Source organism: Galeopterus variegatus, unplaced genomic scaffold, assembly GCF_000696425.1.
Source record: "Galeopterus variegatus unplaced genomic scaffold, G_variegatus-3.0.2 Scaffold7645, whole genome shotgun sequence".
NCBI lineage: Eukaryota > Metazoa > Chordata > Mammalia > Dermoptera > Cynocephalidae > Galeopterus > Galeopterus variegatus.
The window spans coordinates 70,033-97,997 of record NW_007733756.1 but is presented as its reverse complement, the minus strand read 5'-3'; the positions used below and the strand labels follow the sequence as shown (position 1 = coordinate 97,997).

At 47.5% G+C, this 27,965-nt stretch overlaps 1 protein-coding gene across 2 annotated transcripts; it reads left to right on the top strand.

Moving 5' to 3' along the window:
* TRIB2 (tribbles pseudokinase 2) lies at positions 1-27,181 on the top strand. Of its 2 annotated transcripts, XM_008592186.1 has the most exons (4): positions 1-1,238; positions 5,988-6,280; positions 24,049-24,151; positions 24,893-27,181. In XM_008592186.1, the coding sequence occupies exons 1-4, from the start codon at positions 969-971 to the stop codon at positions 25,256-25,258; spliced, it is 1,032 nt and encodes a 343-aa protein (XP_008590408.1). In that variant the 5' UTR covers positions 1-968; the 3' UTR covers positions 25,259-27,181. The 2 variants fall into 2 exon arrangements, with proteins under 2 accessions (XP_008590408.1, XP_008590407.1); XM_008592185.1 differs by lacking the exon at positions 24,893-27,181 and having other exon boundaries at positions 2-1,238; positions 24,049-24,763.
* The last annotated feature ends 784 nt before the right edge of the window (positions 27,182-27,965 follow it).

The following is a 27,965-nucleotide window of genomic DNA, read 5'->3' as shown; positions in this document are numbered from 1 at the left end:
AGCCTGGGAATTCGGAGACCGCTGATCTGCCCTCGACCCTGCCCGCACTTCTCGCTTTCCTAGGAGGAAGATCCGGAGCGCGAGGGAGAGGCGACAGCATGAGCCCGTGTTGACCTCCGCGCGGCGGGCCAAGCCCCGGGCTTTGTGGCCGGCCCTGCGCCCGGCCCGCGCCGCCACTCTGTGCCCAGCCTTTGCAATCTTTTGTTGGCAGCGCTGACCGCTCCAAGTTAAATGCTCTCTTGCTATTTTCCTTTTTTTGTTTGTTTGTTGAATTTTTGGAGAGCGCTTGATATATCTTGGAAAAGTCTCAGACGCCATCTACAGTTAAAACGTAGGTAACTGCCCTCTCCGGCACCCCCCCCCCACTTCCACGCCCCCCACCCTTTCCACCAAAAAAGGGGGTGCAGCGCGGATCTGGCCGCCGTGCGTCGCGAGCCGGTGGACCCGTGCTTAGTTCCTTTTCCTTTTTCTGGGGTGTCCTTTTCCTTTTTCTTTGGGTCAGACCGAGCCGCCGCCGTGCGCTCCCCGAAGACGCACAAACTACAGCGGGGCTCCTCCGCCCGGTCCGCGAGTGGGAAGCCTGCCTGGGGACCGCCTCGGGAAACCGGCGCCGCAGCTCCCCTCCTTAGCAGTCCGGTTACTCATCTCGATCCACGGTGGGAACAGACAGAGAGGAAAACTAAAAGTGAGGCGCTGCTGCACATCGCTGCCTGCTCGGGGGTAACAAAAGGACCCGAGCTGCCCGCCGACCGCGTCCCCCGCACCGGGAGCCGGACTCGGAGCATACACGGTGCCCGGCGGCACCTTCTGGGGAATCCTCACCCTTTCTCCCCACAGCCCCCCTTTCCCGTCCCCTCGTCTCTCATCCCCTTTTTAAATCCGCGGCACGGAGGCGCCTGCAGCCGCACTCGCCAGCGACTCATCTCTCCAGCGGGCTTTTTTGTTTGTCGTGCGCGATCCCCACACTCATGAACATACACAGGTCTACCCCCATCACAATAGCGAGATATGGGAGATCGCGGAATAAAACCCAGGATTTCGAAGAGCTGTCGTCTATAAGGTCCGCTGAGCCCAGCCAGAGTTTCAGCCCGAACCTCGGCTCCCCGAGCCCGCCCGAGACTCCGAACTTGTCGCATTGCGTTTCTTGCATCGGGAAATACTTATTGTTGGAACCTCTGGAGGGAGACCACGTTTTTCGTGCCGTGCATCTGCACAGCGGAGAGGAGCTGGTGTGCAAGGTAAAGGGCCCGGGGTGGAGTTTTGCTTTTTTGTCTTTAAAAATGATTCTTCGGCGCTTTGGAAGCGGTCGGAGAGGGCGGGAGGTCCCTGAGTCCCCGAGTCTGGGGGAGGGAGATTCGCGGTATAGTTATCTGTGGCCTCGTTAAATGGATTTATTTATTTATTAGTTCACGTTCGACTAGCTGCGAAGTTTTTAGACCGGTTCAGACAATGCGGCGGGCTGCAGCGGGGGCGTTTTGGGGAGAGCCCGGGGAGGGGAGGGCAGGGCAGGGCGGCGGGACCGCGCGGGGGCCACCGAAACGCGTGCTCCGAGAGGCTCGTGCAGCTCCCGTGCGCGAGGCCGGGTCCCGCCGCCCGGGGGATTTGTCCCTGTCTAGCCCCCTCCTCTTCCAACACGGAGTCGGGAATCCCCAGCTAATTTGAAGACACTGATGACTTCGTTCCTTTCGCAGCCATTGTTCTTAGCAGCATGCAGGTGTTAAACCTTTGTTCATAAGGTGCCCTTTAAAAAAGACGCACAAAGGTGTCCCCTCCAGCTGAGCCCGGGGGCCCAGAGCATGGAAGGAGTTTACAAAGACCTTTCTTCTGCCTGGAGCCTTGAAAGGAGGGTTGGGGTGGAAATCAAAGCCTCCAGTGCACCTTTGGGTAAATAGTGAATCCTTTGGGTCTTCCCCTCTGGACTCCCGTTTCTTCTCATTTCTAGACTTCTGTGCCCACACACACCCCTCCTCCCCCTTCAACACACACACTAGCCTGGAAGGTTTAGAGGCTGGTGTTGGAGCTCCAGGGATTTAAAGTGCTAATACTGAGATGGACACTTCAGTTTCCTTTTTGTCTTTGACCCTGAACAGTGACTGTTTTGTGTATGTGTGTGTCTTTGTATGCAGCCACAGGTCACCAGGCGAGGGAGCAAGGAGGAGGATAGTTGAAAAACAACTGCAGTTTTGCATACTGCTACCCAGAATTGGACATAGATCAAGAATTTATTGTCACTTAATTTTAGATATGCTCACTGTTGTGCTTTTTTTGTGGGGGGAGGGGTGGAGTAAGAGGGGAGTGGGGGCCCATGCTGCCTTTGACATGGTCACTGTGCACAGCTATGCTACAAATAATGCATCACACTTTTACCATAAACCACAGACTGCTTTGTGGACTTGCCTTGTTTTATACTGGACTGGAGCATTTTATTGCAAAAATTGGGTTCAGTGGAGATCTACAGTCAGTTTTGCAATTGTTCAGTTCAGACCTTTGGGGGAAATTGGAGACTGTTTAAATATTGCTTTTTGCATGCACCGAGCATTTGGTATTTTGCATCTTCTCCAAGTAACTGAGACCTCGAGCAACTGTGCCCGGTTAACCAAAATTCAGTAGGCTATTCAAAGCTGGATTGAAGTCTCAGAAGTCCTACAAGGTTGCACAATAGGATAGTCATCCATTGAAATGAATGAATTCCACAGAGCTGCCACTCTTGTATGAAATATGCACAATCACCCAGCAGTGAGTGTTTTCACTCCTTTTGCTCAACTTCAGTACAGCATTTTAATATTTTTCAAAGACTGGAGATGGTTTTAAGTAAAGGACTTTGCAGCCAGATTCTGCAGAAGCATCTTGCTTTTATTTCTTTGTTTGAAATCAGAGGTGACTCTGGTCTCTGTGCTTTCTCCCTTCAGATTCAAGATACATTTCATTTTGGGCTGACCTTACAGTGTCATTGGCAGACTTGCTCTCTGGCCTAAAACTGTACTTAATCTGCTGGTTTAGTTATTGCAAAGATTGAATCAGCCCCTCACCAATTACAGTGTGGCTGCAAGTGGATTTAAGTGCAGTATCATTGTTCTGCTTGACAGAGGTCATCCCTTTAAGACACAGCAGCTTCTGTTTTCCTGACTTTTTACCAGAGGTGATGTGGGTGACTTCTTACACAAGCATAGTTGTATATATCCTGGGAAGCTCCAAGTGAGTTTTATAAGGCTGCTTCTATGCAGTACCCCAAGATATATATACTGTGGGCTCTTAGCTTACTTCAAGGCTCAGTGAAATCTACACATTGAATCAAGTTCCTTTTGATGTCTTCTTAGAATATACGGTTCATGTTTCCTAGCTCTGTGTTGACCAAAGAAAAAAGTCTGTGTAAAAACAGATCAAATGTAAAGATGCTATTTATTACAGAGAACCGTATAGAGAATTATATAGGACATTATTTGGGGAAAGAGAGATTCCAGGGTCATTTAAACAAAATAGTCAAGCCTGTTTATTGTCTCTTTGTGCCTACTTTTGCTGGGCACATGCAGGAAGGAGCTTTAGGGGGTCTTTAGCTGTATCGTTTTCATGGAAATGCTGGTAGCTACTGTGCAGATTGACATAATTACTATCTTGGCAGAATAGGCACTATTTTTTTTTGCAAATATTATTAATGATGGCCTAATCTTACTGCCTAATCTGAACTGTCACATTATATAACTAAGGCTCCAAATTAAACATTTAAAAGAAACTGGCAACCAGGCTTGTGACTTGATTTTGCACTTGAAGGTGTTGGTTTAAATACCAATCCAAGCCCATAAATGCCTGTTATAGCTACTAATAAAAGTTTGGCTCCTTCCCATTTGGGAAAACATAAGTACTTGTTTTATTTTTTATACTCTGTCCACCATCTTGGAATTTGATCTTTTCTACAAAGAGTATGGCTATATTTTGAAGCTGCCGTGAATATGTTTGATTTTTTTTTTTTTTTAAATTCTATGTCCTTTCAGTTTTTCAACAATGGGGCAGAATAATAGGCTAAAAGTGTTGACCAAAAATCACCTTTTATTTTTTAAAAACGAAACTGCAAACAGGAAGTGCATTATAAATAATCGTACCTCTTTGAGCTCTGCCAACAGTGAGTGCAGTCTGGTGCTTCAGAGCACATCACCCTCGTTATATAATACAGAGTGTTTACGTTAGCCACTGCTGCAGTGCGCTTATTACTCTGAAATTTCTGAGGCTTACCCGGGTTTCTATTGCCTGCAGTCTGGGTGTTAAAGTTGATCCAGCATTTCAGATGCCTAATTGAACAGGCCTTTGAGGTCACTGCTCTTAGGTCATCATTTGACAGTATCAGGGCATGATTTGTGGTCTCTGGAGATGTTGAAGTATTCATTCTTAAATTCTAGGCTATAGTGGCAGCAGCTGTGCTGCTTTCCTGAGATGCCTCATTATGGTTCATTCACAATGTTACTGTTAACTTTGCTTCCCCGGCCTGGTTAGCGCCAGCCCTCTTGAGGTTCTTACTATCCCTATTTGACTCACAGATTTTTTTCTTTTTTGAAGCTTAGAGCGACTTAACTCATGTATTCTTAAATGACAGCCTGTGTCCTTGGATAGGCTTCGGAAGGCCTATAAATCCCCTTAAAATGAATTCAATATTGTCTGTGTATTTGAGTTGAGAATGGGCATTGTCAGCCAGGAGAGAACAGAGCTTTTATCAGATGCTCGTGTGGGATCAGGACCCAAAAAAGGTCATCAGTGTTCTAAATCAACGTCTTCATTTTGTGAAGCGGAGGGAGGCGGCCCTAAGTGCCTTATTCATCTCATCCAGATTATTGGTGGCAGGGCCAGGATTAGAGCCTCAAGGTTGGTGATTTCTAGGACAGCATTTTTCCCACCACGATGCAAAATGAAATAAAAAATGGAAAATGAAAGTATGTTCCAACTAATTCAAAAGCTGTTTAAAAAGCTGAATGATTGTGAACTGATAACATGAAGTGTATTGTTAAGGCATTCCTGCCCTAGATGCCTTCCAGCAAAGCGCAGTCATGCCTGCCCCTCGCTCACCCACACGACAAATAGATTCATCTTACCCACATTCCCAGGCAAATAGGAAAACCACATTCCAAACCCAGGGTCTAGATTCCTGATTTAGTGCAGGTCTTGAAATGGATGAAAGCTTTTCTTTATAACCTCAAAAATTCTCTGTAGTGTTTATATCTGTTAGCTCTATTTCAAAAGATATTGATGGTGCATTTTCCTTTTAAACAACCCCACAATGAGGTAGCATTTCACAGGCTAATTTTGATTCATAAAAAAATCATTGTGTAGCTGGTTCATTGAGTTAGATATCTGTGGAGGGAAGGCTTGCAGAAGAAGCCAGTCTACTTCCCTATTTAAAAAGACTGTGTCGTAGTCCTAGGTCTGCCGCTGGGGACTTGAGTTTTGGCTCATTCTCTGAGCCTCAGTTTCCACATCTGTAAAATGAATGTATTGAATTAAAGAACCATTAGGCAAAGTCAAGATTTTTAATCTGCTAATTGCTAATATGTTGTATAATGCCTATTGATGTGCATTTTTTCTTAAAGGTAAATAAGGTTTTGTCTGTGTCACTAGGCGTGGGTCACTTTCTCTCAGAATTTGCCTTAGTTCTTCTATATACAGAGGCAATTGGGCTAGAGAGAAAAATAATAAAATTTACCATTTGTGTGCTGTATTACATTTTTGCAAAGCACTTTTACCTTCATTTCCTCATAAAATTCTCCCGACCCCATGAGTCAAGGGTCATTTGCCCATTTTACACATCAAGACTTGGAGGCTCAGAGAGGTCAAGTGATTTGTCCAGTGCATCACAGCTGGTAAAAGGTGGGGTTGGTATTGTCTGGGTCTAAGTTTAACACTTTCTGTCATGTCCAAAGCCATGTCTGTGAGAGGGGTCAGCATTCTGTGACTTGGTTGTGCTAGAGGCACCTCTGACAACAGTCTTGTTAATCCTGTCCTAGGTGTTTGATATCAGCTGCTACCAGGAGTCCCTGGCACCATGTTTTTGCCTGTCTGCCCATAGCAACATCAACCAAATCACCGAAATTATCCTGGGTGAGACCAAAGCCTATGTGTTCTTTGAGCGAAGCTATGGGGACATGCATTCCTTTGTCCGTACCTGCAAGAAGCTGAGGGAGGAGGAGGCGGCCAGACTGTTCTACCAGATCGCCTCGGCTGTGGCCCACTGCCACGACGGGGGGCTGGTGCTGAGGGACCTCAAGCTGCGGAAATTCATCTTTAAGGACGAAGAGAGGTAAGGCCCATTCCTGTCCAGACCTGTGTGCTGTGATAGGCTGCTCTTACCAGCTTGCTTGAAAGGCTGGAATGAACATTTTTTGCTGCCTGTTGTCCAGGTGATGGGAAGGAAACTTAGGAGGACAGAGGAAGGTGAATATTGCAATTTTTAAGTGCCATTAGAAGACAAATAGCCACTACTCTAAAGGTATCACCAAATGCTCAAAGAACAGGTACCGGGATATTCTGTGACCCTGTGAATAGTTTGGTCTCATGAACTCTGAAGGTGACTGCAAACCTATGTGGCATTTTCAATGTCAATAAAGGTAGGATTTTGAAAATTCTACCTTCAGGATACTCTGTCTAGAATTAGTCATTTATAATTCATATTAGCTAGGCTAACTAAAAAAAGAGAAAAAACCAAATAACAAAAATCGAAAATGAAAGAGGAGACAACTGATAGCACAGAAATAAAAAGAATCATTACAGACTATTACCAACAACTACACACCAAAATATTTGAAAACCTTGAGGAAATGGATAAATTTTTGGACACATAAAAACTACCAAGACTGGGGCCGGCCCGGTGGCGCACTGCTATAGTGCGCCGCTTGGGAAGCGCGGCGGCGCTCCCGCCCGAGGGTTCGGATCCCACATACAGACCGGTTCCCGCTCACTGGCTGAGCGAGGCACTGGAGCAACACCGAGGGTTGCGATCCCGTTGCCGGTCCCCGGTCCGGTACGGGGGCAACACTGAGGGTTGCGATCCGTTGCCGGACACGGAAAAAGACAAAAAAAAAAAAAAAAATTCATTCATTCATTCAGTCAGTTATTCAATAGCTATTTTCTAAGCATATACTATTATGTATTAATCACAATTTTCAGTACTATGAATATCGAGATGAATTAGATAGCAGACTTATAAAGGAAGTGTTACAGGCCCAAAATAGAGGTATGCACTAGGTCATGTGATGGGGATGCCCGTTCTGACTAGGACTTGGAGAGTCAAGAAAGATTTTATAGGAGAGGCGATTTTGAAGCCAAGACTTGACAGGTGACTGTATTACAGGCAATGTGGGAAAGACTGGCATTCCAGGTGAGGAAACTGCCAGTGAAAATGCGTGGTACTGGCAAATTCTTGGTTATTTTAGGAAACAGCTGGACAGGATGCTGGTCATCTGGGTTCTAGTCACGGTTCTGCCGTTAACGCATTACATTCTACTTAGCAAACCCCGCTGGGGCCCTGCTTTCTCTCCCAGCTGACTTTGACTATAAAAACTCTTATGAGGCACTTTTTTCATTTTAAGAATGTGATTTCTTTAGAGGGATAGAGGCAATGAATTTATTTCATTGCTCACTGTATTTCAAGAATTGTTCAGGAGACTCTACATACATGATGTCGTGGGATTCTCATGATTGCTTTGAGCATCCTCATCCCCTCCTGGGACAGAGGTCAGTGAGGCACAGGATCCATTGTCACAGAGCTCTTAGGGACCTTAGCTAAGTCGGATTACAGGGCTAGTACACTTCATTTATCTGCTTACTCAACACACATTTCTTGAATACCTTCTGTATGTCTGGCACAGATCTTGTAATCAAATTTTTCTGCCTTCCAGTTAGTTTGCCACCTAGCCTATGATTTTTTCAAGCTATTGATTATGGAAATCTGATGGCAGCCACATGAGCAAGATCTAAGGATGTGCGCTTTGGTTTTTTTTCATCTCCGTGGTTTGAACTAATTGAGAAGGTAATGTCTGGGAAACATTTTGGAGTTATTAGAGGAAAAGGGCCTGTTGTTACTTAACCCAAATAGAATAATTTCATGGGTGTCTATAATCCAGCTGAGAATCCAAAGTGCAGAGGGCCTCTGGGCTTCCTAGACCTACAGAGATTGGTTGTTTTTCCATATTCTTACCCACAAGAAAGGATTATAGGCACCTGCGGCAGCTAATATCCTGGTCTCTGATGGTGGATACCTTTACAGCTATTAACAAACTGGAGGAGTAGGAGCTGTTCTGAGGTCTAGAGTGTGGGTGAGTCTTCCTGTCTGTCTTCTTCAGCTCAGGTGCTTCTTCTGCCCTCGGAGCCTGGAAACCCAGGTTCTTATCCTGGTTTTGCCTTTGATATTCTCTGGAATGTTGCACTGGTCTCTGCTCCGCTCCCCCCACCCCCTCCACTGCCGTTTCTCTTCCTCCTGTTGTCATGGCTCTCTAATGTTGTCTCTAAGGACTTTTAAGTGACAACATTCAGGTACGTCCTGCTTGAATATTTTCATTTAGAAGGTGAATATATATCGACCCCCTCGCAGAATACTGACTAAGGGATCTTTCTTACCTATCTGTGTTCCATCTTTCTTGGAGATTTAATAACTGTGCATACAAAAATAACAGGAGGTATTTATTGACCTCTTACTGTAAGGTTACAGTTTAACTTAATCTCTCTGCATATTGAAGAGGTGAGTATTATCATGTCCGTTTTATAGATGAGGACTCTGAAGTGCAGCATGGTGACGTCTCAGAGTTACAGACAGGAAAGAGCAGAAGTAAGGCCATATTCTCTAGTAGGTCAGCTCTCAGGAAATTCATTTGCCTTCCAGAGGGCGTGAGGACAAATGCCCTCTCTCAGGGGGGTCTGCGTTTTCAAGCATCATCTTTTTATTTATTTTTGAATTTTTTAAATTTATTGATATACAATGTAGTTGGTTTTCGCCTCCTTACAGAGGAATTTTCAGGCATCTGTGAGTGTAAGGCTAGCATCCCCACAGTAAATACAGATTTAGGAAGTAAGGCGGGGTAGGGTGGATGTTCCCAAGTCACAGAACACTGGAGCAGGAGTGCACCCCAGAGGTTCCAGGGGGTCCTAGCCTCAGCCCTCTCGTTTGGCTGCCAGGAGGCAGGGCTCCAGAGGCACGAGCCCTTGACCCAGTGTGTGCATGGTTAGCTGGAAGCATGCAGCAGGACAGGTCAGGCCTTACGGTCAGTGTTCAGGGCTCTCACTCCCAGGCCTTGCTTCTCCCTTATGAGAAAATGTGTGAGAGTGCCGAGGTCATGTTGTGGCAGAGCCAGAATCCCTGATGTCTTGGGGCCCAGGGAAGGTGCAAGAAGCTTCCAGCCTAAGGACTGTGGTCTCTGGCATTTGGCCTGGAGTTGTTTGATCTTTGTGAAAGAGCATGACCCATTCCAGAGAGAACCAGAAAGGAGTATCCAATGTGAATGGGAAACCCAAACAACTCACTGGGGCAAACATGTCAAAGTGAAATGCTTATTAATTTTAAAGAGCATTTTCCAAATTAAAAAGAAGAGGTAAGGGACTGCTAGGCAGCTGGCTGGTCATCATCAAGTTACCTAGGGCCACACAGCTCTGCTGCCTCAGCGATAGCTCCAGGCTTGTTACAGCCCCGTGGGGCCCTCGGGGAGAATATCGACTCTCCCATCTGACTGGTGAGGTTACTGGGCTGCACGGGGGCTAAGCAACCTTGCTCAAAGTCACACAGCCAGTCTGCAGATGCAGCTAACTTGGAAATCCTGTTGTTTCACTCCGGAGCTCTTTGTCCACCCCATGCCACGCTGAGGTCCCAGTGGGCTTGCTGTTCCAGAACATGACAAGTGTCTATGTCTGGGCAGCTCTGAGAAGAATGCTTCTGTTTTCGAGGATGTTCCAAATGTTCTCATCAGAAGCTGATAGGAACTCTTTTCTTTCACCCAACTTTTTCACCCAAATTTTTGTGAGAGGGAAACAGTGCCTAATTGCTTTTTTTCTTCTGGTTTTGTTTTTTAACCTCTTGGTTCTAGAATGTGAGACTTGTGTTTTGTCATTCAACATGTTTCTTCTTCTCTGCCGCCTGGCAGCATTGAGTTTTGTAGGAAAGTCTCTTATTGGCCTGCATAGGGGCCCACGTGAAGCAGGTCGCCTGCGTTGCCTGAGGGGAATAGTGTGAGGCAGGAGCCAGGGGACCTGGGACCTTACCTGGGTGGGCTGCTAGCGGCCACGCCTCCCATCCCAACTGCCTCACTCTCAGCAGAGCTAACGCTTCCTTCTCTTTCTGCAACATCAAAAGTGTGAGGAAACAACGGGTTAAATTTGCAAGTCCTTTGTAAGGTTGAACTGTGCAGGTTTTGTCTGTTTTTTAACCCTTTATGCATTGGCCCCATAAGGGGAAACAAAAAAGCATAGAAGATGCTTCTGGAAGTACTGCTTTATTAAGCTTCAAATCATTAGACACCGCTTTTGCACATGGGCCTTCTCTCTCTTGGGGACGTGGTTCTTGCTCTCTGATGCTCTGGCCCATGATTGCAGGTGCAGACTGAGCCCCTCCTGGTGATCAGGAGACCTGCCTGCAGGCTAACTCCTCATGCACAGACTTTAGGTTGTGCACCACGTGTGACTTTGCACCCACGGCCGTCCGTGGAAACAGTCTTAGTGGAACCGTCAGTGTCTTAAGTCCTGTACCCAGCAGGTAGCTTTGCAAACATTACACACAGATGACACCCAATGCTGTGTTCGGACATGATGCCAGTGTTCTGCTGCTGTGTTGAGTTGACAGAAGCTCAGATTCTTCTGCCTCTGCTTTACTTTGATTTGGGTTCTAGATTCAAATCTGGATCTACCACTTGTTAACTACCTGATCTTGGATAAGTCATTTAATGTTCTGAGCTGCAGTTTCTTCAAAGCAGAAGTAATAATAACATTCCTGTAGGGTGCTTATGAGGGTTGAATGAGATGATTCTGTGATTCACAGGGTAGGGCAGGCACTCATTAAATGACAGCTGTGCTTAGAGTCATTGATAAAACAGTACCATCCTAGGTGAGCAGTTCCCAGGACTCAGGGTGTTTATGAAGAATGAAGGTGATCTCTTTGGCAGCCTTTTCTGTGAAGAGGGGCAGCCTTGTAATGTAGGGGTTCTAATTTAGGTCACACCCTCCTCTTTTTTTTCTTTTGTTTAACTATAATCACTAAATCAGTGCTAAGAGGGTGACCAGCAGGTCAAGTGCATCTGATGTGGAAACCGAAAGTCAGAAAGGCTAGAAGGTTGACCAGATGTATGCAGGAGAAGGCCACGAGCTTACCCAGGGCATGAAGATCCCACCCACCAAGCCTGGACTGTCCACTGTGTCGCAGCCCCATACTGCTGCTCCTCTTCATTTCCCGGGATGTTTCTGCAGGGCAGAGCCTCAGTTCTTTTGTTTGCACTGTTGAAAGAGAAAAACCTCAGGACCCACAGGTGTTAAGCAACATTTTAAGGAAGTTAATCTCCAGCCTCAACTGGACTCACCCTGGATGTACCCTTTGCGTCTCCAGTTCTTATAGTAAAATCTGAGATGGTGTGTGTGAATCGTAGAGGACAGAGTGCAGGTTGGGGCCCTGAATCTGACAGAAGATAGCACCCAAATCCCCAAAGGCTATGCTCCATCCCCCCCCAGCCTACTTTTCCCTGCTGTGGCATTGGGGGGACCCGCCTGATCTGCCTGTTCTTAGAGGCTGTGTCTTTCAATTCGAACCTTAAAGGAAGGTCTGAGCTTGCAGGAAGGCCTGTTACTTCCATGTAGAGTCAGACTCCCTATCTGAATTCCAATCCCTGCTCTTACACTTATTAGGAAACTTAACCTTGACAAGTTACCCAACTTCTGTGCTCAGATTGCCTCATCTGTGAAGTGGTCATGACAAGAAAACTTTCCTCAAATAATTAAATGAATTAACACAGTTAAACCCAATGTTTGGCACATAATCAAGCAAGTGGCAGCTCCTGCTGAGCCTAGCCTCCTCTGCACGTCATGTCTCTTGTGGTCACACGAGACCAGTTCCCCGACTAACTCAGAATGCAAACAGCCCTGTAAGCTGGTGCACCCTTGGGCTGCCTAGAGAAAGTGGGAGGGGTATTGTTCCTACTGCAATTTCTGTTTGGTTTGGCCCAGCCGGATTTCTCCCTTGGGACAAATCTTCTTGTCACTGCCCCCATCCCGGCTTTCTGTCCCCAGTCTCAGTTAAGTGTTGACATTTCTCTGCCCAGAAATACCCCATGTGAACGAGAAACATGCCTTGTTACATGTTTCTTCTTTGGTTAGAAGATTTTTATCTCTTGACGTGGCAGGTTTCATTTCCTCTGCTTTGTGGAAGCCGATCAATGCCTGCTTGAGCAGGATGGAAGCTGGGACCCTTTGCAGGAACTCAGTGGCCCTGGGGTGTCCGATGTAATGAGTACCACCTGCCCAGTTGTGCAGACTGGCACCTCCTTGTTGGGTGGAGGCCTTTTCCCTCCCCCACAGGGGATGTCAGGGCTATCTTTCTCACGTGTTGGTATCTGTTTTGGCTCCTCTAGATCTTCAAGTAGCTCCTGCCTCTGTGGAGGTTTCAATATCTAACAAAGTACAGAAAGCAGGCATTGGAGCCCAGGAGACCAGACTCAGCTTTTCCTTCATTAATAGCTATGTACATTTTCCAAGTTGTAGGCTCCTTATTTTTTCAGACAGAACCTTACCTTACTTTTTGCCTTAAGCAGATAAAGAAAGCTCCTGGAATTCTCTTATTTTATTGACCCCTTTCTGTACCTGAGGCGCTGCCAACCCTTAAGAAGGCGGGCCTACCCCTTCCTGCTCCCCGGTGGGTGGGTAGTCCCCCTTCCACAGCGCCTCCTCTTCTCTATCGCAACTGATCTGCTCTGTTCTAATGGTTCATGTTGTATCTCTAGGCTGTCCTTGACCCCTTCTGTACTGGGAGATTCCCAGGGACAGAGGCTGTCTCACGTTCACTGCTTCTGCATCATAGTGGGCGTTGCTGTTTGTTGAGTGAATAAAAATCTCCTTTATTGGGTAGGAGCAGCTCAGATTCAATTCTAACAATAGGAAGAAAGAGGTGAGGACAAGGAGACGTCATTAGCATGTAGGTCATAGCCTAGAAGAGGAGCCCACCCAACATATGAATCCCTCATGGAGACACCTTTTCTTTTTTTTTTTTTTTGTTTTTTGTCTTTTTCCGTGTCCGGCAACGGATCGCAACCCTCAGTGTTGCCCCCGTACCGGGGGACCGGCAACGGGATTGCAACCCTCGGGGTTGCTCCCGCACTTCGCTCAGCCAGTGAGCGGGAACCAGTCTGTATGTGGGATCCGAACCCTCGGCGGGAGCGCCGCCGCGCTTCCCAAGCGGCGCACCATCCAGTGCGCCACCGGGCCGGCCCATTTTTTTTGTTCTTTTTGAGACCGGCCGCACCACGCTCAGCCAATGAGCGCACTGGTCATCCCTATATAGGATCCGAACCCGCGGCGGGAGCGCTGCCATGCTCCCAGCGCTGCACCCTCCTGAGTGCGCCACGGGCTCGGCCCAGAGACACCTTTTCAAGGACAGCGATTTTCAAAATTCCACATCAAGTGAGAAATTAACTCATCATTCCCATTTTGATTTAATGATTTATGCAAAGTGACATATATTTAAGACACTGATTTTAGTGTCAATGGCAGGCTGTAATTTTATTTATAAAGGGCTTTTAAATCACAATTACAGAGGAGAGAGCTTGAGCTTCCTTGGGGTTCTATGTTTAGAAGTATTGTAAATGATAGGCGTTCTTCAGCAGGGTCTCTGACTGGGCTGTTTACTACTTGTATTTAGTTAATTCTCTCATGGGCTAGTCTGGGGCCTACCAAGTGGAAGACACAGTAGTAAGATTTCTGATTCTTCCACATAGTTCTGTGGTCTTGGCTTACCTTCCTGAAGTTGATTAGTGATAATGTGTGCAAAGTACCCAGAACGGTACCCGGTACATTGCAGGGATTTAGAAACACACCTATCATTACTGCTATCGACTGTCATCTGACGGCTTTGAGCCTCATAACCTAACAACCTGGATATTCATTTATTCATTCAGCAAATATTTATTGAACACCTATTATGTGTCAGGCACTCTTCTAGATGCTGTGGGTACTGCAGTGCCAGATGAGACAGAAACTCTGCTCTCATGAGACTTACATTTCTTTTCTTTTCTTTTTTTTCTTTTTTTTTTTTTTTTTGTCTTTTTCGTGACCGGTAAGGGGATCGCAACCCTTGGTGTGGTGTCGCCCACACCGCGCTCAGCCAGCGAGCACACCGGCCATTCCTATATAGGATCCGAACCTGCGGCGGGAGCGTCGCTGCGCTCCCAGTGCTGCACTCTCCCGAGTGCTCCACGGGCTCAGCCCAAGACTTACATTTCAATGAAATCATATCTAGGGTCTACCATGTACTAGGCCCTGTTCTAGCTACACTGCTTTAATTAACTAATTTAATTCTAATTAGCTACTATATTTAAGTTAACTAATTTAAACCCAGTCAGTTAGGGACTCTTATTATCTCTGTTGTAGAGATGAAAATGTTGAGCCCCAGGATCTTGTTGCTAATCAGTGGCAGACTTGGGGTTTATGCCACGACTGTCTACAGCCTAGGCTCTCAAATACTAGGTTGGCTTCAGGAGAATGACACCAGGCAAAATACTACCTCTGTGTCCAACCCTTGGAAAGAATTTTCTCATGCATTTGGGCAACACGTGTGCACCCAGAGCACCTGACCAGCGAGAGGCCAAGTGGAGCTCAGTACTCAGTTTTCCTGAGCAGTCATGGCAGTCGTTGACTGGGCCACCAGTTAACCAACCCCATGGGTTATCCCAATATGTCCTGTTGTTCTATTTTATGGGGTGGGTTTTGTTTCCCCCACAGAACTCTTAGATGGGATACATTTATCTTTCTATTCCCCATGCCTAGCAAAGGACTTAGCACTGTAAGTACGTAGTGAATATGTGACAGCGGATGAAATGGATGTATGAATAGCCTCCTATGCCCTAAGGCATAAATATTGTAAGAAGAATCCCCTAGCTGTGTTGAAGGTGGAAGGCAGTGGATGGAAACACATTTTAAATGTCCTTTGCTCGGCATTCTTGGGAGTTCCTCTAAATGATGGAACAGAGTCCAGCCTATTTGAAATTTCTTTGGAATTATACATTGAAATTCTTAAGTAGAATCATGCCTAGGTGCCCTGAACTCCAGACAGGATGTTGGAGCCGGGGGATCTCAGACTTGGGAGTCCCCCTGTCTTGCAAACATGTATTAAGCACCTATCATATCCTAACTCGGGCATTAGTGGTATAAGAATCAGTACAAGAGAGTCCTTACCTACTGGAAGAGACAGTGTAATAGTTTTTTGAAGATTCCAGTGGAATATGGTGTGGAGAATGAATCCATCAGGAAGGTTCTGGGCTCCTGCATGGGGCTGATGAGTGCCGTAGGGAAGGGGAGGGTCCAAAAAGCATAAGCAAAGCCCTGACTCACAGAGGCACCGTGCGTGGGGAGGGAAATGTGGGAGGGCACAGATGAGGAACGCAGAGGTCTAGGGTTTTGGATACATGACCCTGACCTCGAACTTGACCTGAAGTCCAGGGAGAGCCACTGAAGGGTTTTTCTGTAAGGCAAGTACAGGGCCAGGTTTTTGGTTCTGGATGCGCACGTGAAGGTTGGACCTCGGATGGTGAGACCAGAAGCTGGGCATCAACTTCAGGGTGATGCGGCTTGAGCTGGGACCGTGGCAGTGGGATTGAAGGCATGGAGTGGGTACGTGGGGGATTTAAGCTCCACCCTTTTAGCTTTACAGATAAAGAAAACCAGAGGGGAAGGTACTTACTCAGGGTCCCAAACATGTTAGTGGCCCAACCAGGAGCAGAACCCAGGTTTTCTGACTCTGGGCTTGTTCTGTATATGCCTGAGCCATCTGTGGGGAGCCCCTGTTTAGGGCTCTCTGCCAAGTGGAGCATCCCCATCTGGTCTGGCCCAATGTGTATGGACAGATGTGCCCACAGCACTCCCTGAGCCCTGCTCCTGCCTCACCACTGGGGCATGGATAGGAACATTCTAGATCCTGAATCAGTCTAAGCAGCACCTCTGAATTCTCCTGGCCAGCACTGAGCCTGCAGAAGCTTTTCTGAGAGGCGAGTCCATTGATCTGGGAGAGAAGCACTCCTTTGGGAGCCATATCTAAATGCAGGGAGCTAGCAGCAAATGGAGTATTGATGAGGAATTCCAATCAGCATCAGCGTGGAGTTGTCTTTCTCGGGTTTCCCTGGCTGTTCCTATGGTGACAGGACGTACTTCCTCTGTGAAGCCCCTGCGGCCTGCAGACTGCACTGGTGTAGTGTCTTCCTGAGGGAGCAGGAAGGCGTTCCAAGCAAACGGCTTCCCCTATTTGTCCAGTGGCCATGGCAAGCGGGGGTGCGAATGTGCCTGCATGCTGACAATGCAGGGGCTCCATCGTGGCTGGCAGCAGGTGCTGCAGAAAACACCTGGGTGTTTGAGCCAGATTGGATTTCTCATCCCAACTGTGCTATTTCTTAGCAAGTTCCTTCATCTTTCTCAGCTGCAGTGGTCGTTGCGGGAACACCCGCCTCCCAGACTGCGTGGTGTTCTGAGGGAGTGGAAGGCTTGTTTCACCTCCCAGAACTAACTAGCTCCCTCCCTATAGACTGCCCCCCTGCTCCCTGGCATGTTCCCCTTGCTGGCTTTCCTGCTGCTCTCCCTGCTAATTTGTGAACCACTTGAGGTAGGAGTTGGTTCAATTCACTGAATCCATAGGACCTGGTGCAGAGGTTGCTCTCAGAGGTGACTGTTGGAAAAATCTACGCATGTATGAAACAGAGAACTAAAGGAGTGACAGTTATTTGGCATAGTTTAGTGGCCTGTTGGGTTCCAGCGGGGGCTGCCATCAGCAGGATGCTGCTGGACAGTTCTTCCCTGCGCCCCCTTGAGCAATCGCCCCAGGTGGGATTCTTGCCTGCATAACTGGACTGGCTGCCAAGGGAATTTTTTCAGTAACAGGCAGAGAGGGGCCAGACTTGGCTTGCAGCTGACCTTTCTTGCTTGACTCTTAGCCTGCCTGGAACCCCTCCTCTCCTTCCCTCCCAACCCTGCAACCAGGCGACCTTCAATGACTTCTCTGGGTTTCACTGACTTAAGGCCACTGGACTTCCCATCCTTGCCAGGCCCACTTTGTCTGGCTGAACTCCCAGCTCCGCCTCACCCGGCCCACCCTGGCCCACCCTGGCCTGCTCTCTTCCTGCCAAGAGCCCAGGGTGATGCTTAAAGATTTAAAAGCAAAGCAGAAGTTGCTTGTGGAAGCCATTTCTAATATTGTTGAGAGCGCACTAAACTTGGAGGTGAAAAAGCTGGGTTTGAATCCCAACTCTGACACTCATTTGCTAGGTGGACGTGGACAAGTCACATCCATTTTCTGTACCTCAGTTTCTTCATCTAGGAAATGGGCAGGTCCAGCCACCTCTGTCTACCTGAGCTATAGCAATTAGATGACCTATGTGATGGTTTTGTGTGTGATCTGGTGCTCCTTATCCCGGCACTGACTTTGTCTCCGTCACCTCAGGGTCTCCCTTCTAAAGTGTCTCTTTCTTTGACACTAAGTAAGTCTGTGATTTTGGTGCCAGGATGTATTTTGGAGAGGGCAATGGCATTAAAATCCTCTTGACATAGATTCAGATCTCAGCTTTTTCAGTTACCCTAGGTATGGCCTAGGACATTTAACTCTGTGCCTCAGTTTCCCTAGTTAGAAAGTATGCACAGATGGTGGTACTTGTCTTTCATTTCTGTTATGTGAAATTGAGATGTAGGCTGTAAAAATCCTAGTGTCTAGTAGATGCTTAATACATAATTGCTATTATTGTTACTTTAATTATTATCATTTTTATTAGGATGTCATACAGAAAGTGTTGTAATCGCTATAGCTCAAGAATTAAAGGCAACTTTAAAATCAGAGTCTGAAGCTAGAAGCTTCAGGCCGTGTGGCTGTTTGTTCTTATTTATGGAAGGGAAACTGAGGGAGACAGAACTGGTGGTCACACTGCTAGTTGGGCCGTGGGAGCTTGCAAGCCTGTGCTGAGAGTGGGTGGGGGGATCAGGGCTTTCAGGGATGGCCCGTGCTGCTCCACAGATGCTGGGAGAGGAACTGCATACTGCTGGTTCTGGCGTCCTTACCTGGCACTGGGATCTGGTGACACAAGGCCTGGCACTGGGCTGGGCCGTCACTGAGTACACAGGCTGCCCATGTGTAAGCCTTGTTCATTCAGCAGGTTGAAAGCAAAGCAGGCTGTTCCCTTCCTGTGCCAGGGACAGATTGCAAAAGGCATGCAGGAATCCAGTCTCTTTGGCTAAATCGATTTGCCCCAGGCTCGTGGCTTGCAGGGAGTTTCTCCCCCTGAGAAGTTTCAGGAGATAAGCACTGACATTTACAGCTTTCCATTCACAAAAATTGCCACCCCATTCCCTGCTTGTCACTTATCTTTATTCTTTATGGACCATATACCACCACCTCCATGAAGCCCATCCTGATTACCTTAGTCAGGACTGAATGAAGTGAGGGGACTGAGCTGGGCCCATGGGGGGTGGGTGAAGAACATTCCAGGCAGGGGAAGAGCAGCACAAAGGCCCCTGGAGGCAACAAGGTCACAAGTCACACCCACTTCCATTCTGCTGGGGCTTGTATCTGTGCCCGCTCACCTGGTTTCCCCACTAGGGTCTGGGATTGAGGATGGGGGGCCTCATTTTAATAACAAGATCGGTACTTACAGTCACCACCATTTGTATGGATCTGCCTTGCTGGGCTCTTCAGGAGATACTGTTCTTGCATTATTTCATTTAATCCTCCAAAAACCCAAGCAGACAGGTGCTCCTTGTCATGTCTGCATTCCCAGAGCCTCGTTTGGTAACTCAAGCAGAGTAAATACTCAATAAATGTCTTTTAAATGCCTGAGTGGTTAGTAGGGCATTTGAATTATTAGGTATACAGAGGCTCCGTTGATTTTTATGGAAGTCATCTCCTTTGCCTGGAAAATTCCTGATCCCCAGACTGTTTTAAAGGACATTAGAAGTTGAAAGACCATTCATTCATTTCTGCTCCTGTTTCTGACATGTGCCAGTGCCCCGCTAGGCACTCTCCATACACAGTCTTGAGAGATGTGGGTGGCAGCCCCATTTCCCAGGGGAGGAGGCCAAGGCCAGAGACCTTCAGCAGCTCCCCTGCAGTTGCAGAGCAAGCCCATGGGACAAGAGCTGGAATCCAACCCGGCCTGTCCCAATTCCCTCTGCTACCCCAATGTGGCGTGCACCCTGAAAAGTCCTTGTTTAAAGACATAATCTAGATGAGGTGCCTTGACCCTTGCCTACAAATGATGTAGCAAGTCCAGGATGTTCTGAGGAGGAGGCAAGGTCACAAGAAGCCCTGCCAGTGCTGCATTTCCCACTCCTGTCTTTTTCCAGCTTCTCGTTGCCTCCCCGTCTCCTCCTATGAAGAAGGAGCGGGCTCCTGCCTCAAAGCCGGCTCTCCCTGGCCCCAGGTACACACGTGCTGCCCACTTTGATGGAGGCCAGTCGACCTACTGACCCTGGTTTGCCAGGCCAGTTGCTGGGGTAGGTGGGGACAGGCCTGAGAAGGGCAAGCACCAGCCAATGACCAGCCTCGCCAGCCACAGGCGCTCGCTCATCCTCTCTGAGCATTAGACTCATCGGCCATAAAAAGGAGTCATATACCTGTCTTGGAAATTTATCTCATAAACTTTAAAGAGGACATATATGAAAATGCTTAGCATGCATTAGGGACATAGGTATTTGACATTTGGTACTTAGTAAGTTTCAAGGCCAGAAATTGAACCCATGTCTCCATGACTTCAGGACACTGCTTTGTTCTCTGAACTGGTCTGGTTTCTGTAGTTGCCCCCCACACCCCACCCACAGCAGCACACCCTGAACCAAATGTGACTTAGCAGACCCAGACCTTCCCCATGAAAGCCCCAGCCTCTACAAGGAGAAAGGAGACCAAAGTGTCGGAAAGATCAGCTCAGGGGCAGCCGAACCTCGGCAGCATGTGGAATGGTCTTTTTATTTTATTCTCAAATTTATTAAGTGTCTTCGTAGCTTCTAAACCCTCATCTTAAGCTGGGGGAGGAGAAAGGTGAACCCCAGGTGGAAGGGGGGGGTATTAAATGACAATATGGGGTCTTAACCATTTTCTAAGGCCCTTGTCTATGACATGGAGTAGGGTTCTAGGAAGAGAGATTGGGGTGCTTTGAATGTGGGGACACTGCTGCCTAGAGGTGGAGGGGAGGGGGTAGGAGAGAGTCAAAATCCAAAGTTGAGACCTGGAAGGGGATAAGAAGGAAAAGTGCTTCAGTTTTGGCTCTGCATGAAGAGCTTGAGGTGGTGAGGTCTGTCTCCTGAAAGGGCTGAGCCAGGAGCAGTTAAAGACCAGAATACATACCTACCTCCCACCCTGACCCCGAGAGGCACCTGGTATCCTCCATAGATCTCTCACTTGACCTCCACTTTACCTTGGCCAGGTAGGCAGAGCTGGGGCCCTTGTTCCTTTCCACATGAGCACATGGAAGCTCTGAGGGTTGACAATGTGACTGTCTCTGTCATTCCTGTATCGAGTCTGCTCTGTGCTAGGTACTTGTGTTGGTGATCAAGGCACAGCAGCAAAAATAAGTATTGTTCTCTATGTACAAAGTGACTTCAACCACATGCCCATGAGCTCCTGGCAGTGTGTAGTATTTCTGATGGTGATGAGGGGTGTGTGAGGGGGGTGCTACTTTATGTAGGATGGACAGGCAAGGCCTCTTTAATAAAGATCATTGGTGCAGAGAACTGCAAACAGTGAGCTGTTTGCATAACTGGGGGAAGAGCCTTCTGGACAGGGGAATAACATGGCAAAGGACCCCAGAAGGACCGTGTCGAAGAAGTGCATTTGAGGGACAGCAAAGAGGCTGGGATAGAAGCAGAGAGTGTGGCTGAAGAGGCAATCGAGCGGCCGTGGTGGTCACTGTGCAGCTATGGCAAAGACATAGGCTTCCACTGCATGGGCTGTAACACCACTGGAGATTTCTGGCAGAGGAACCTGGCCCCAAACCTGCATTCTCTGATCCCAGGGCTCCTGCCGATTCCACTGGACCACCCCTCATCATGCAGATGGGGGCTCATTATTATTATTTTTGCTCCACAGTTGTAATTATTCCCATGGCCACTCTGCTGCCAAGACATTGAAATTGGGGCTGATGAGCCTGGCTTGCTCCTGAAACTAGGCAAGAGCTTTCAGGCGGAGGGTGGGTGGGTGGAGGCTGCTGTTGAAAAAACCCACTTGTACCTGTGGTTCCAGATCCATTTCCTTCCCCTTCTGTCCTCACTGTCCCTTGAGTTTCACCAACTCACCTCCCTCCGGTCTTAGAATATCTAGTAAGGCTGGTGGGTCAGCTCCACCTGCCACCTTAGATTAGAAAAAGCAAAAGGAAGAAAGAGATCTGTTTTTAATCCGCTCAATTCCAGATTAGCACATCTACATCCTTCCTATATTTACAGAACATTAGCTATAGGGGCAGGAGAAGAACATGTGTACTGTAGATAATAGAATATGGGTGAGCAAATAAAAAAGAAAAAGATGTGTTGCTGTATAGTACAGAATCCCAGAATGTTAAAATTGGCAGGGACTTTAAGACCACCTTGTCCAGATGGTTGCACAGCAATCTGAATGTATTGTATATAAACTGTACACTTAAAAAGGGTTAAAATGGTACATTGTATGTTATGCATATTTTACCACAGGAAAATATTTTTAAAAAAACAAAAAGACTGCTTTGTCCAATGCTCTTCTTTAAAGCTGAGAGACAGAGAGGTTGAGTGACTCAGCCACAGCCACACAGCAGGTGGGAGATGGAGCCTGACCTGGAAACTGCCCTCCTAGCTCCTAGCCCAGCACCTTTTCCCGCAACCACACCATTTCCTGCTCATCAGTGGAAATGAGCCCAGGAACTATTGGTCCTTGATCTTTGGAACTCCTGCAGTCCAAATATGAGATCTTGGAATCAACCGAGGACTTCACCAAACCTTTTGCTATAGAGAGCTCCTGCAACTCTCCCCTGGCTAATTTGAGACTGTCTCCCTTCTGTGGCCTTCTTAGTGGCTGTGGTGGTCACCCTGAAAGGCTAAGACTTGCAGGCAGAGGGAGGAAGAGAAGCAGCAGAAGACAGGCTTGAGTCACCAGCCCCATCTTCGGGTTCGGTCCTGTGTAGTTTTCCCAAGCACTTTCCTAGTCTTTGCTCATGTGAGCTTCCTAACCCCTCCGAGCACATGGATGGAGGCTGGATGTTTCCTCTTGAGCTGAAGGGGACAAGTGGTGGGAAGAGCACGGACCTTGGAGGTGTTGTCTGAACCCGAGCTCCAGCTCCCCCACATCCATCGTCACCTTCGCAGTGTCAGTGCAGGGGGGCTGGGATCAACCGAGTGCACGGGCCTGAAAACTACAGTCCCTTCGCAGGGCGGTGCTCCAGCCAGGAGAGTAGGGGGAGGGTTTCAGTTTCAAACCCTGGAAGGCAGTAATTCCTAACTTTCTTCTCCAGAATGGTAGAGCAGGAAAACAGGAATTCTCGGGAAGCATCGAGGCTAAGGAGACAAGGCCTGACCAGGAGCGTAGGGCTGTGCGGGGAGCACAGCTCTCAGTGACTTTCAGTGCAACCTTGAACAAGGCACTGTGACCTGGTCCTGAGTAAATTAGGTATAGTTAATATAAGAATTCAGCTTATTTCCAAAACTGTTTACTGAGCACTTCACTTGTTTTATGCCCAATGGTGACATCGAGCTTTGCTGGGTAGGAATGAAGGCTGGGTTCCAGGACTCAGAGTTGAATGCAGAATGTCTCAACCTCTTTTCCCCAGCACACCCGAGAGAGTCCTACATTCTTACCAGCCACCATGGTAGTCCTTAAATGGCAGGGGAAGACTGGGGACAGGGCGAATAGTTTGAGAAGGACTTGGGCTCCTGATGCTATTCCCACAGACACGTGTGCACACACACACGTGAGCGATCATAATCTCACGGCACAGTCAGGTGCATGGCACAGGCATTAGATGCAGGTAACCTAAGTCACATGATATGTACCAGGTTGAGGACCAGGCTATGAGTATGTGATGGGCAGGACAGAAGACAACTTCAGCAGGAAATCTGGGAAGGAAGATGGGCTGGAAGTGAGGGTGTCAACCTCACGTCAAGGACGAGGAAGGACGAGGTTCTGGGAGCCCTCTCTTGCTCAGACATTCCCTGCTTCTGCCTGTGGCCTAAACAGAGGCAGCTGGTATAGCAGAAAGAGCAACAGGGCTGACTGAGGAAGCTGTGGAAGTAAGTCTTCTCCAACTCCCAGCTAAAAAGGCTCTGGGAAAGTTACTCAAACCCTCTGAGCCTCGATATTCTAGTCTGTTAAGATGGGATAGTAAAATCCTGCGTATCAGCAAAAAGCCCTGTTGTGAGGCCAAAATTCAATTAATGTGAAAGGTCTTAGCAGACTGTGTTGTGCCATACCATGTTAGCCAAAAGTCCGTCGGAAGTTGTGAGCTGATCTGTGTGGGCTTGTCAGCTGATTAGATCTGAGTTAGAATCCTGTGGAGCCCTTTAGTTACAAAAATGTGACTTTGGGAAAATCACATAATTTCTTGTTCCCTCATCATCGAGACAGAGAAAATAATTATGCTATTTATGGTTTGTTTACTAAAGGTTTGCATCCCCCAGTAGACTGTAAGCTTTATGAAAAGACCCTGTCAGTCTTGCTCACCTGTGCGTCTCCGGCCCTGGAATGGTGTCTGGCGACTAGAAGTGTCAGTAAGTGGTCTCTGGCTGGTCAGATGAACGAGTGAATGCATGGGTGGGAGGGTCTTTAGAAACCATGATTACAGCAGGAGCTGCGTTATGATGATGTGCATCCTCTGGAGCTCATGTTTCCTCCCTTTCTTGCAGGACTCGGGTCAAGCTGGAGAGCCTGGAAGATGCCTACATTCTGCGGGGAGACGATGACTCCCTGTCTGACAAGCACGGCTGCCCGGCCTACGTCAGCCCCGAGATCCTGAACACCAGCGGCAGCTACTCGGGCAAAGCGGCCGACGTGTGGAGCCTGGGCGTGATGCTCTACACCATGCTGGTGGGCCGCTACCCTTTCCATGACATTGAGCCCAGTTCTCTCTTCAGCAAGATCCGGCGTGGCCAGTTCAACATTCCAGAGACTCTGTCACCCAAGGCCAAGTGCCTCATCCGAAGCATTCTGCGGCGGGAGCCCTCAGAGCGGCTGACCTCACAGGAGATTCTGGACCATCCTTGGTTTTCTACAGATTTTAGCGTCTCGAATTCAGGATACGGTGCTAAAGATTTGTCTGACCAGCTGGTGCCAGATGTCAACATGGAAGAGAACTTGGACCCTTTCTTTAACTGAGCTGCTCACCCCCCCACAGAGACATAGCAGGTACCAGGAGCGAGAGAGGGCCACGGGAAGTTCCTCCAGGGAACACAGATTGCCTGGCGGGGTAGCAGGAAAGACACTCAGACTCACACGTTTCTTGGTTCAGAGAAGGCAAACCTTCAAGGAGCTGACTTAACCTGTAGCATGGGGTCAACAGACGTGGGATGAGGGTTGGGGTCAGGTGGATGGGAGCCCCCTGGAGTTTCTCTTCCCTGGGAGACCACCCCTTGCCAGATGGGCCATTTCCACCTACCCCACTTTTTGTTTTGTTCAAAAATAGTTGCAGATTCTGACAGAATTGAAACTCTGCCTCAAACACACATCTTGGCATCGCACTGTTAGCATGAGATCCTGAACACCAGCGGCAGCTACTCGGGCAAAGCGGCCGACGTGTGGAGCCTGGGCGTGATGCTCTACACCATGCTGGTGGGCCGCTACCCTTTCCATGACATTGAGCCCAGTTCTCTCTTCAGCAAGATCCGGCGTGGCCAGTTCAACATTCCAGAGACTCTGTCACCCAAGGCCAAGTGCCTCATCCGAAGCATTCTGCGGCGGGAGCCCTCAGAGCGGCTGACCTCACAGGAGATTCTGGACCATCCTTGGTTTTCTACAGATTTTAGCGTCTCGAATTCAGGATACGGTGCTAAAGATTTGTCTGACCAGCTGGTGCCAGATGTCAACATGGAAGAGAACTTGGACCCTTTCTTTAACTGAGCTGCTCACCCCCCCACAGAGACATAGCAGGTACCAGGAGCGAGAGAGGGCCACGGGAAGTTCCTCCAGGGAACACAGATTGCCTGGCGGGGTAGCAGGAAAGACACTCAGACTCACACGTTTCTTGGTTCAGAGAAGGCAAACCTTCAAGGAGCTGACTTAACCTGTAGCATGGGGTCAACAGACGTGGGATGAGGGTTGGGGTCAGGTGGATGGGAGCCCCCTGGAGTTTCTCTTCCCTGGGAGACCACCCCTTGCCAGATGGGCCATTTCCACCTACCCCACTTTTTGTTTTGTTCAAAAATAGTTGCAGATTCTGACAGAATTGAAACTCTGCCTCAAACACACATCTTGGCATCGCACTGTTAGCATTTAACTTCTTGTTATGATTCAGGGAAGGAACAATTGGCCACCGAGGAATTTAAAAAAAAAAAACAAGCCAACCACCTATTTGATCATTAATGGGGTTCACTTAAAAAAATTTGGTGCACACAGACTGACATGAAACCTGGGTGCTAAACTAAAGGAAAACAAAAGTCCAGTTTGTGTCTTTTAATCGCTCTCTTCAATTCATTTCTTCTAAATAAACTATTTAATATCCTGGTCAGGAAATGACATGTTAATGCTTCGCTCCCTGAAAGGGAAAAAATCTGTCCTTTAACAAGCTCTTCTGTTTTATGTCAATTGGTTTGTGGCAGGAAGCTATTAGAAGTCAAACTTCCAGATGCATTACTGCTATCATAGTTTAAAGGGGAGAAAAAGGGGAAGAGGAAAGGAGAAGAGAAATTCAACCCCTTTTTCAGTTTTTTTCTTTGGGCGATGAGGGTTTGCACTACAGGAACGTCCTCTTTGCGGAGAGGCTGCAGTGCTCGGAGACAGCAGGAAGCTTCTGGAGTCTGATGCTTTTGCAGCACTCTCATCTCCACTAGACATTTTGTCCTCGTTTCATAGGAAACTCGTGAAACGAAGCAGGTTGTCCCACATGTATAAAATACAGGGCAGCTATTTAGTTTTCATTACGAAGGATGATCCTTTTGGCTTGGAAGGCCCTCTAGTTTGGACAAAAACCCTCAGTAAAGACAAGCAGGAAGGATAATAAAGCTGAAAGCTAAGTTGATATAGATAAAAACAGCTCTCTATCCCAATACGCACCTTTGTATTTTCAAGAACTCTTCTATTTATTAAGGAAAATGTCACATTGTGATGTATTAAGCCAGTACTTCAATTACGGGTTGACTTGGGATGACATGTTACATGCTGTAGTTAACATTTATAATTTTTTTTCTTGTTGAGTATTTCTGTCTCTGAAATAACCTTTTATTTGGCTTCTCTAGATAGCTTTATTTGATTTTAAGTGGCAATTTTTTTTTATTATGGCTTTTCTATTGCTGTATGATACAGAACTCTTTTGGCATAAATATTTGTGTTTCCAGTACCTCAGTTGTTTGGATTTTGCTGCCTGTATATGTTTTGTGAAATGGTCATGTTTTTGGGTAGATAACACGTGGACTCTAGTATGTAAATGTTACTTGAATCTGTGCTTCATTATAGTACGTGGCATGTATGTGCAGGCTCTTGGATGCTTTATGCCTGCTCAGCAGGAGCCCTGTCCTCCATGTTCCCAGGAGGGCGGCTTCACCATTCATAATCAGGAGACAAGGCGGCCATGGATTTGCCCTTGATTCTATTTTGATAATGGAAGATATAAAGGACAGAGGTTTTTATTTACATTCTGAAGATGGTGCTGTGTCAAGAAGGACCTTTTTTTCTTCCCTCTCCCCTATTTTTTAAGTACCTTGTAGGAGGAAAGGTTGGTGACATGCACGGTGGAAATCTATGGCCTCTGGTGCTTTGTCCTGTATCTGGTTTAATGTTTTTGTCCTAATCTCTTCAATCAATAAAATTGTGCGTATTTAACTAAAATTCTGGGGTCTGGAAAATGATAATGCTGTTTTTTTGCCAACTATGATTTGTGGCCACCACGCACTAACCAGGAGCTCATTATTTTCATCGGTGTTCACTCTTTCACAGTGAACCACTACAACTATTCATAAAAAGCAAAAGCTACCTTTCATTGTACTTGGGCATGTGTTGGCCAATGTTAATATAATAGTTTGTTGGATTAACCATCACAACAAGGTATGAATTACATTCCTATTAGAGATTAGAGAATAAACCCAGTAAGTTGCATACCTTGTGCAAGGTTAAGCAACCTGAAAGTGATGGGGCCAGAACTGGAACCTCGGTCTGTTTAATCCCAAAGCTTGTTTACCCTTTCTATGATTTAGAGCCCAGCGGTTCTCAGGGAAAGTGTAATAAGAGCTCTGGCTTATTTAGGTGCCAGTAATCCAGGCTTCCCCATGGATTTCCCAGGAGAGGCAGCCTGTGCTGCAAACCTGATTGGAAACCTCCAAGAAAGAGACCACTCAATTCCCAGCAACTAATATCTGCCCCGCAGACCTTCCTTCCATCTGAAATTTATAGACTCAGGACTGGATGGGGTGTGCAAGCGATCCCAACCCTTCGTCCACCTCATTTAACAGAAGTCACGATGGCCCCAAGAGGCTCAGCTACATCCTGAAACACCCCTGATGAATGCAGGCTCAGAAGTGAGTGGTGGGGGAAACACAGAGGATTCACAGAGGTCATGAGATGGGAATGTCAGGTCTGTCAGGAAGTGTCCTAGAAAGGTGCCATTTGCATCAGA

Excerpts from the sequence above, each read along its gene's own strand:
- TRIB2 (XM_008592186.1), top strand. The coding sequence starts at position 969 with ATGAACATACACAGGTCTACCCCCATCACAATAGCGAGATATGGGAGA. Across the intron at positions 6,281-24,048 it reads ATCTTTAAGGACGAAGAGAG|GACTCGGGTCAAGCTGGAGA; the intron begins GTAAGGCCCATT and ends CCTTTCTTGCAG. Across the intron at positions 24,152-24,892 it reads CGGCCTACGTCAGCCCCGAG|ATCCTGAACACCAGCGGCAG; the intron begins ATCCTGAACACC and ends TGTTAGCATGAG.